At 44.4% G+C, this 10,297-nt stretch overlaps 1 protein-coding gene across 1 annotated transcript in view; it reads right to left on the reverse strand.

Moving 5' to 3' along the window:
* The window catches only part of LOC120993795 (collagen alpha-2(IX) chain-like), a 156,244-nt gene extending 146,749 nt beyond the window's left edge, over positions 1-9,495 (reverse strand). The window contains exons 1-3 of the mRNA XM_040422266.1: positions 9,412-9,495; positions 3,067-3,150; positions 859-933 (exon numbers count right to left, since the gene is read on the reverse strand). Of these exons, the coding sequence (XP_040278200.1) occupies positions 859-933; positions 3,067-3,150; positions 9,412-9,495 (243 nt within the window). The remainder of the gene's footprint in view (positions 1-858; positions 934-3,066; positions 3,151-9,411) is intronic.
* Between the last annotated feature and the right edge of the window lie 802 nt (positions 9,496-10,297).

Genomic DNA, 10,297 nt, shown 5'->3' on the forward strand with positions numbered 1-10,297 from the left:
AAATAAAGGAAGACACACGGAAACAAAAAACGGAAACGGATCACGGAACAACGGAACCCCATTTTGCGGAACGGAACACAACAATGGTCGTGTGCATGAGGCCTTTGGCTGTGTTTCCATCACCAAAAATGCATAGCTCTCAGGAAGATCAGCCTACATAAATTTTAGCAGTGTGAACCTCTGCACCTGCAAGGGGGCCCAGGGGTTGGGAGGGCCCTATCAGGTTCAAGAGCATGGTACCTATTTGTAGGAAATAACGATATGGTGGCTTTTTGCTGTAATGTGGGTTTTCTGATGTACTTAGCTGTCACACTAGGTGGTGGGGCCCCAACTTATTTTGGTATGGGCCCTATGGATTATAGTTATGCCTCTGCCAATTAAAATTTATACCACTGACATAACTAGTTGAGCACAGAGTTTGGCTATCTTCGTCAGTGCCATAGAAGTCAGTGCCAGATGAATGATGTTTGCATATAACAAATGGCAAGGCCTCTGGACCAAGGTCTTTACCACTGAGATTTTCTGGAAGTTCTCTGCCATGACAGCTCCTCTCACATTACTGTAACTAACCATGTTAGAAAGCAGACATATATGCATGGAAAGGGCATAGCACCCTTGATAATATTATTACTACTATAAGATATTTAGGAAAATATGTTAATGACAACTTATTATATTAATAAAACATATTATAGATATCCCCATTATGTATTCAACCGGCCGCAGGACTTGTATCCATTGCTGGGCTTATATGAAGATTAACTGTCTACTCTCGCCATCTAGTGGTGGTTTTTAAGAAGTGTCCAGTTTCTGTCTGGCTACACACAGTGGCTCTTTGTTCCTGGTTTGTATACTCACATCTATGCCATCTGATCCCGGGATCCCTGGAGGGCCAGGTGGACCAGGAGGCCCTGGTGGACCTTGTAGACCAGTCTGTAGGAAAAATATGTTAGAGGTGAGAGAAATGTATATGTTGGCATATATTATCTACTTATTTAATGCACTATGTAATATTGTAAAAGACAAAAAAGAACATATAAAGCTGAATATTCATGGCATACAAAGCATTTTCATGTTCACTGACGTTTCATCCTCATCCTTTTAAAGGATAGGGGGAGCTCTGGAAGGCAATATATACTGTACCTAAAAGCGTGTGTAGACACTTTTTAATATTAAGATATTGATGAATTACTTTAGGCAGCAAAGAATCGTTGATCATTGAAAGTTTTGTCTCTGCCAGAATTATGGATCCCTTTGACGATGGTGGAAAGGGGTTAATTTTAATCACTCATTAAAATAAAATCTGAAATAGTATTGACTCTATGATAAGTTAGGCCCCATAATGCCCGGAGGCCCTGCAGATTCTATCCATGAGTGATGGACTGAAGGAGGAGCACCTATGGACATAGATAGGTCTATAAAATGCAGATTATTGAATGTACATCTTCAGGCGCATATAAAGAAGTTTCAGACATAGATTTCTAGGATAATACTCTAGTGTGGACCTATAGGCCAGCAGTGCTTTCATTCTTTTCCATGTTGTTCAAAGAAATTACATGAAGAACACACCACATTTACAGCTGATGTGGGAGGAGATCCTTGTGGCCATCCTACTACTTATCGCTTGGTCATACCAGAAGAGATGACAGCAAAAGTGGCTTAATCCATCCAGGCAACATAGCCCTTGATTCCGAAAGGTATCTCAGATTAGATCATTCATGAAAGAGGCTATCAAGACTATAATGAAAAGGCATTTATCTGACACATGGTCAGCAAGTCTTAGTATGTAAGTTGTGCTGCCATTATTTATGGTAGTGTAGAAGATATAGGGTTACCCAGTCCTGTACAATATAACAGGTACTATTGTAGTTGTCTGTTATCTATTAGTACCTATGGTGCGGTGCATTGTACGCTAGTAAGAGACTGTATATGAAGTCTCATAAGGCAGTGACTACTGTAGTACCTAAGGTGGTATGAATAATCACCCGATAAGAGAGAGTATATAAAGAATACAGTCAGCAAGTCGCATACCCTACAGCAGCTACTACTGCCGTTGATGAATATAGTAGAGCGCATAGCTAGGTTAAGAGATAGAGGAGGTGATAGGGTTAGGCTTCTTTCACACTGTATTTAGCAATGTCTACTTGCTTGTTTTTTTTTTTGCCTTCCTCTGGATCAACTTGCAGGATAACAGGCTGAACTGGATGGACAGATGTCTTTTTATAAACTCTGATACTATGCTATATGTGCCGAGAAAGCTCCTGATCATTTGACAACTGCACCTATTGACCCGATGGAGGTCCAAAAAAGTCCTATTTGCCTCGGTCGGGTTGGTGAAAACAGAAGGATCCAGACAAAAAATGATACTTTATTTTAACACTGGCACCAACGTAGGGCAATGGCTCTGTATGGCTATGTAATAGAGTTTTTTTGTCGGGGAATCCTCCTTTTGGAGACATTACAAAACGCAGTTTGAAAAGGCCCTCAGCAAGCCGCGTACAATATGGCTGCTCCTACTGTAGATGCCAGTCATCTTTACATAACTAGATGGTGCATAATCTACTGACAATGAGTCCAAGATCAATAAAACTACTCCCATTATACAACAATATCAAGGAGGAGGATTACTATGTGATACTGGCCTGTCTTGCTCTGAAACCGCTCATTTATTTCTGGCACGCATCTAAATTGGCTACAAAATAAAGCTAAAAACGAAAAAAAGAGTGTGAGGCTTCCCATGCAGGATGCTGTAAAAAGACTAGCTAAGCATTCAGGGCGGCAAGCTGCAGTCACTGTGTCCTTTCATTTGTTTGTGTTCAGGGGCTCTGTGGGTGTGCGGGGAACAGGATCTCTGAATGGCAAACGTTGTTCTCCCATCTGAATGCCAAATGTCTCAGGATTCCGCATTCCTCCTGACCTACAATCACCTTCACATAAGCAGCTCACTCCCTCTCCTCCCTGCACACAGTGGGAGCGAGCAGAAAGCGCTGCTACCTATACACACCGTCTAGACATAAAGACCACCGCTACCTCAAGTAAACTACAGGGACCTTGTTTCTAGGTTACATCTGTTCTTCGCAAAGCTAGGTGACAACCAACACGGCCACCATTAAGCACCCACAGCGATTGTCGCCCAGCTTTTCCAGATTCCTAAAAAAAAGTACATTTATCAAGTTATGCAAGGACAGGCAAAAGGGTGCTGGGAAAGCTGGGTGACAACCTCACTGCAATGCTGTCCTTTAAGATGTCTCACAACTTTCCTAGAAATGCATATAGATAACTACAGAATTGCTGAACACATTTTTAACAACCTGAGAAAGGAAAGAACCTCAAACAGGTATATATATATTTTTTATTTTTTGTGGACATTTTTCTTTGATGGCATTTATATCTCCGAGAAATATCCATGATAACTTAAGACATAGCAAATAAACAATTGCAATCTCTTAGGTCAAGATGCACACTATGGACCCAGTGTGGGACGAGTCCCTAATTTTAAGTACAGCACAGGTACAATATACAGTAACATAACAGTAACACTGGATATAAACCGCACACATTGAAATATATTGTCCCCATCAGTTATGGTGTCATGCATGACTTTTTGAGTCACCAATCACCATTAGATATTTCAATTTTGACCAAAGAAAATAGCATTTTTTTAACTCTCTCAAAGCTTTGTGCTATTAAATATCTCATGCAAAGCCTTACATACAGTTTGCCCCAATAGCATACCGTTTAATAAAGCTCTTATGTCTAAACTAATGATCTATACCACCAAAGGGCTACTACCATGGGCCTCCATGTTCCCAGACATCCTTTTGCCCTAATGGAAGAGTATTGCGATCAGGCTAATTCATAGATTTGTTCTCTCTTCTGCAATGAAGTGTATGAAAATAGTAACTGATGCAACTACAAGGTCAATGTAAAAAGAAAACCAAGGTAGATTACAGCTACACATCCAAAGATGGAACGCTAATACGCAGCCATAAGATATCATCATCATAATCATTTCCTCTTGATACAATCCCCAAAAGATGTTCCAAAAAATGTCAAATAAACTTACAAACTGCGCCAGGGAAAGGCAGACGAGGTGAAGAATCACAGAGAGCCGCAGGCTTCCCCATACACTGACCATGGTGCTAACTTCTGGTTGCCAGAGGACTTGTAGGGAGGGGAGGGGAAAGCCACACGGGCTTTTCTAAAAAATCCTACCAGCAAGGCTAGAGCTCCAGTTAGCCCTGTGCTGCCAGACCCCAAATACTGGAAGGTATGGGACGCAGCCTCTGACACACTGAGATGGGGTAAGGTTAGAGGGAGGAGGAGAGTCTATGAATAAGCAATAGGCTGCTAGGTGGGAAAAGTGGGCAATTGGCTGGTGGGAGAAGGGACCCTCCCTCCTTCTAAATATCAAGGCTTCAGGTAAAACATCTCAATTCCCACAGCCCCTTCTAGCGTTCCTAAAATACTGGAGAAGCATGTACCATTAAGAATGAGTTACAAAGATAGCAGTTTTAAAATTCTCTCAAATGTCTTCAAACCAGAATTGACTTTTATATTTGACTGTCATAAACAGAGTCTATGTGGTCAATGAAAGACACATGAAGAACGGATGATGTATGGTAGAGCAGTCCGAACACCTCAGTAGGAGGAAGAGGGAACTGAATGGCTCCTTGTTCAGAGCGGACAGTTATTCCTCTATACGATTCACATGTTCCTTCTCTGAATGCTCCTCAGCGATTTCCTGTTTAATTGACACCAGCCTGGTTTTATAATAAACCCCATTGTGCTTACTCTCACTGTCCACAAGAAGAACTGGAGGAAATACTATGTAACCCTTGGTGTTCGGTCAGAGAATCTTATGGAGGAGAACAACAAATTTGCACCTGATACTTAAGTGTGTTTGATCTTGACGGTTGCATCACTAGGGGGCAGTCATGCTCTCAGAAATTCCACTCATTATCACCAGCTTGCTACATTCCCTCAATGTTTGTTCTTGAATTTAATTGTTTGCTGCAGCTTATGACAGGTCACTGGCTGAATAAATCTGTGGAAATGACAGCAAACTATACCTGTCTACATATGTACATACCCGTATAAAAAATAATAACTACTGTCTACTGTGCAAAACTTTTAGACAGATATAGGTAAGGCTACTTTCACACTAGCGTTCGCGGCTCCGCTTGTGAGCTCCGTTTGAAGGGGCTCACAAGCGGCCGTCCAGCCCTAATGCATTCTGAGTGTAATGTAAGTCAATGGGGACGGATCCGTTTGAAGATGACACTATATGGCTCAATCTTCAAACAGATCCGTCCCCCATTGACTTTCAATGTAAAGTCCGGACGGATCCGTCTGAAGCTACTTTCACACTTACAATTTTTTTCAAACTATAATGCAGACGGATCCGTTCTGAATGGATACAAACGTCTGCATTATAGGAGCGGATCCGTCTGAGCAGACATCAGACGGACCGGCTCTGAACGGTAGTGTGAAAGTAGCCTAATGCTGCAATGTAAGAATGCTTTAAAAAATAGACATGTTATTAGTTTAATTTTATCAGTTAACAAAATGCTAAGTGAATGATCAAGTGAAATCTAAACCATATCAGTATTTGGTGTGACCATCCTTTGCCTTCAAAACAGAATCAATTCTTCCAGGTACATTTGCACACAGTTTTTGAAGGAACTCGGCAGGGAGGTTGTTCCAGACATCTTGGAGAACTAACCACAGATTTTCTGTGCATGTAGGTCTTCTCAAATCCTTCTCTCTGTTCATGTAATCTCAGACAGACCCGATAATGTGTATCATCACTTCCAAGACTTCTTGTTCTTCTTTAGGGAGAAGATAGTTCTTAAGGATATTGGCTGTATGCTTGAGATCAATGTTCTGCTGCAGTATCAGAATAGATTTGGAGCAAATCAGACTCCTCCCTGATGGTATTGCATGATGGAAAGGTATCTTCCTGTATTTCTCAGAATTAAGGGCACAATTCACGTGAATGGGATGAGCATTTGTAATTACACTGCACTTTAGAAGAGGACACTGAGGGGCAGGCTTTAGCTGTTTTACAGGCTAGGGCAGCACTAAAGCCCACCTATTAGTGCAGGTGACATTACTGGGCTCACTGCTATTTGGAAGCCTCCACCTAAGCTTGCCCATGGAGAGCCCAGTACATCACCAGATCGCCAGAAAAAGTCCTTGTTTTTGGGGAACAAAGCGGTGGATTTAGATAAACTTATGGGTATTGTCACGGGGCGCCGGCGATGCGCTTATTCTACGCATCGCGACGGCGCCCCGCCTCTGGACGTCTCCTCAGCGCGGCCGGCATCCTCGGTTCCCCCAGCAACCAGATTAAGCCTGAGCACTGAGCTAGGCACTCGGTGCTCAGCCATTTGCAGCAGGGTGAGTCATGTGACGCTGGGCACGTCACATGACCCCTGCTAGTCAGTATTTAAACAGGCAGCCTGCTTGCCACAGGTTGCCTGTTATTTAGGTTCCATCTGTGATTTTGTATGACCTGGCATACTTACTTTCTGCTGATTTCCTGACGATCCTCTGCCTGCCCCTTGTGTACTTTGCTGCTCTCCTGGTATTCTGACCCCGGCTTCCTCCTGACGATCCTCCACTGACTCCTTTGGTACTTCACGACTCTTCTGGTATTTATGACCCCGGCTTCTCCTGACTATTCTCTGCTTGCTCCATTTGTACTTTGTTGCTCTCCTGGTATTGACTCGGTTCGTTCACGTTCTGTTGTTTGTCTGGTCTGTCCTCCCTGCACTTATTCCAAGCTAGGGATTGCCGTCCAGTTGTCCCCTGTCATTAGGACTTGCAAGGCAAGTAGGCAGGGCCAGAGGTGAGGGTGGAGCGCAGTGGTCACTTCCCTCCCCCCTGTGTGTACGCGACCATTACAGAATAACAGGCCCTACCAAACCACTGTATCATGAATCCTCTGGTGACCCTGATAGATCACATTTCTAATCTGACGCAGATGGTGCAGGAGCTAGGGGAAAAACTCTGTTCTTTTGAGTTAGGACAAGGCTCTTCCACTCCTCAGGCCTCCAGTCCGCATATGGAGCCGCAGATTAAGGTTCCAGAACCCTTCTCTGGAGATCGGAGGAAGTTTCATTCTTTTAAGGGGAATTGTAAACTTTATTTCCGCTTGCGCCCCTTGTCCTCCGGCTCTGAGAGTCAACGCGTGGGCATTGTCATTTCCCGATTACAGGGTGATCCCCAGGAGTGGGCGTTGTCTTTACCAGCTGACGCTAGTTGTTTAGCATCAGTAAAGGTTTTTTTTCAGGCCCTGGGTACCCTGTATGATGAACCGGACAGGGCCCTGGTAGCCGAGACCGCTCTTAAGGCACTGGTTCAGGGCGATCAACCCGCGGAGGAGTATTGCACCCAATTTAGAAGGTGGTGTGTTCCCTCATGTTGGAATGAACCAGCCCTTAAGAGTCAGTTCAGGTCAGGTCTGTCTGATAACCTGAAAGACCTTCTAGTGAGTTATCAGCTTCCAGAGACTCTAGAGGAGATGATGACCCTAGCTGTTCGAAAGGCTGACGACAGGAATGACAGTTCTCTTCTCAGGTGGTGGTCCAGCCTGAGGTCTGTCCCAGGAATGGAGCTGAGGTCTCTTCCGAAGAACCCATGCAGGCCGGCATGACCCGAGAGGATTATATTAGAGAAAGTCTCATTAAGGGGCACATTAGACCCTCTGTCTCTCCGATGGGGGCAGGGTTTTTCTTTGTTAAGAAGAAGGATGGTGGTCTCAGACCTTGTATCGATTACCGGAAATTAAATAAGATTACTATCCGGAATAGATACTCCCTCCCATTGATTCCTGATTTGTTTACCAGGTACTAGGGGCGGCCTGGTTTTCTAAAATTGACCTGAAAGGGGCTTATAACTTAATCCGAATCAAGGAGGGAGACGAATAGAAGACAGCGTTCAATACTCCGCTAAACAAGAGAAATGTGTCTTTGGGGTACAGGAGATACTATTTCCAGCTCATGTTCTGACTCCTCACGCCTTCAAAATGGATCCTAGTAAGGTACTAACGATTAAGGAATGGGTAATACCATCATCCTTAAAGGCCTTACAACGTTTCCTAGGGTTTGCCAATTACTACCGTAAATTCATAAAGAATTTTTCGGTAATTGCTAAACCGTTGACCTACCTCACTAAGAGAGGGGTGGATTTGGAGGATTGGTCTACTGAGGCCTTAACTTCATTTGAAACCCTAAAGAAGGCATTCAGTATCGCTCCCATTCTGATCCAGCCAGATCAGGAGAAACCTTTTATTGTGGAGGTGGATGTGTCCGAGGACGGGGCGGTCCTCTCACAAGGTCCCGCTAGCCTTACTAACCTGAGGACTTGTGCTTTCTTTTCCAGAAAATTTCCCCCCACTGAGAGAAACTATGACATAGGGAATCGTGAATTGCTGGCTATTAAATGGGCGTTTAAGGAGTGGAGGCATTTTCTGGAGGGGGCAAAACATTGTGTCACAGTTGTCACTGATCATAAGAACCTAATGTTTCTCGAGTCTGCTAAGAGGTTAAATCCCCATCAGGCCAGATGGGCATTGTTTTTTTACACGTTTTGATTTCTCCATCACTTTCAGGCCAGGAAGTAGAAACGTGAAGGCTGAACCATTGTCTCTGAGCTTTTGTGCGTTTCAGCCTACAGATGCACCACCTGAATCCATTCTACCAGCGAATATCTTCGTAGCAGCCTTGACCCAGGATATTACGGCTCTCATTAAGGCTGAACAACATCTGGCCCCGGCACCCACCCCAACAGATAAGTTGTTTGTTTCCGTACAGTTTTGTCTCCGACTGTTGGGTGAGTGTCATGATTCTGCTTTTAGTGGACATCCTGGTATTGAGGGCACTAAGGAGCTGATTTCTAGATCATATTGGTGGCCCACTCTAACTAGGGCTGTCAAGTCCTATGTGTCGGCCTGCAAGGTTTGTGCTAGGTCTAAAACCCCTAGGACTCGCCCTGCTGGTGACCTACGACCCCTACCCATTCGCAGTAGACCCTGGTCCCATATCTTCATGGACTTCATCAGTGACCTGCGGAGGGTAAAACTGTGGTTTGGGTAGTGGTCGATAGGTTTAGCAAAATGGTTCATTTTATTCCCCTGTCTAAACTCCCGAATGCTAAAACCCTGGCGTCTATATTTGTGAAACAGATTGTACGTTTACACGGTATTTCGGAGAATATTGTATCTGACAGGGGTGTGCAGTTTGTGTCCAAGTTTTGGAGGGCTTTCTGTCAGAAATGCCAGATTTCATTGTCTTTTTCGTCGCCTACCACCCTGAGAGTAATGGGCAGACTGAACGCCTCGATCAGTCTGTGGAACAATTCCTTAGGTCATATGTTGCTGATGACCAGCAGTTATGGGTTAAATACCTTCCGTTGGCCGAATTTTCTCTGAATAACCGTGTTAATTCTTCTGCTGGTGTCTCCTCGTTCTTTTGTAACTATGGTTTCCATCCCCGTTTTCATTCTGGGTCATCGGTCTCCTCCTCTAACCCCGAGGCGGATAAGGTCTCCTCCGAACTGTGCACAGTTTGGGCTCGGGTTCAATCGAACCTAGAAAAGGCTCAGAATTCTCAAAAAGTCAAGGCCAATAGGAGACGTTCTAAGGGGGTGAACTTTCAGGTTGGAGATAAGGTGTGGTTGTCCTCCAAGAATCTCTCCCTCAAGGTAGCTTCTAGAAAATTTTCTCCTCGTTTTATAGGGCCGTATAAAATTACGGAGGTGATTAACCCGGTATCGTTTAGGTTGGAACTGCCCGAGTCGTTCCACATTCATGATGTGTTTCACAAATCTCAACTTAAAAAATATATTGAACCTGTTGTACCATCGCAAGCCGCGCCTCCGCCGATTCTTGTTTAATGATTCTGTGGAGTATGTGGTGTCTAAGATTCTGGATGTCAGGAGGGTGCGTAATTCTTTACAGTACCTGGTCCACTGGAAGGGCTATGGACCTGAGGAAAGGTCTTGGGTACCAGCTAGGGAGGTTCATGCCCCTAGACTGGTTAGAAAATTCCATGCAGACCATCCTGAGAAGCTATCGCCTGAAGTCTTGGGTCCGGTGGCCCCACATAAGGGGAGGGGTACTGTCACGGGCTCGTTTCCCCCAGCAACCAGATTAAGCCTGAGCACCGAGCTAGGCACTCGGTGCTCAGCCATTTGCAGCAGGGTGAGTCATGTGACGCTGGGCACGTCACATAACCCCTGCTAGTCAGTATTTAAACAGGCAGCCTGCTTGCCACAGGTTGCCTGTTATTTA

Source organism: Bufo bufo, chromosome 3 (assembly GCF_905171765.1).
Source record: "Bufo bufo chromosome 3, aBufBuf1.1, whole genome shotgun sequence".
NCBI lineage: Eukaryota > Metazoa > Chordata > Amphibia > Anura > Bufonidae > Bufo > Bufo bufo.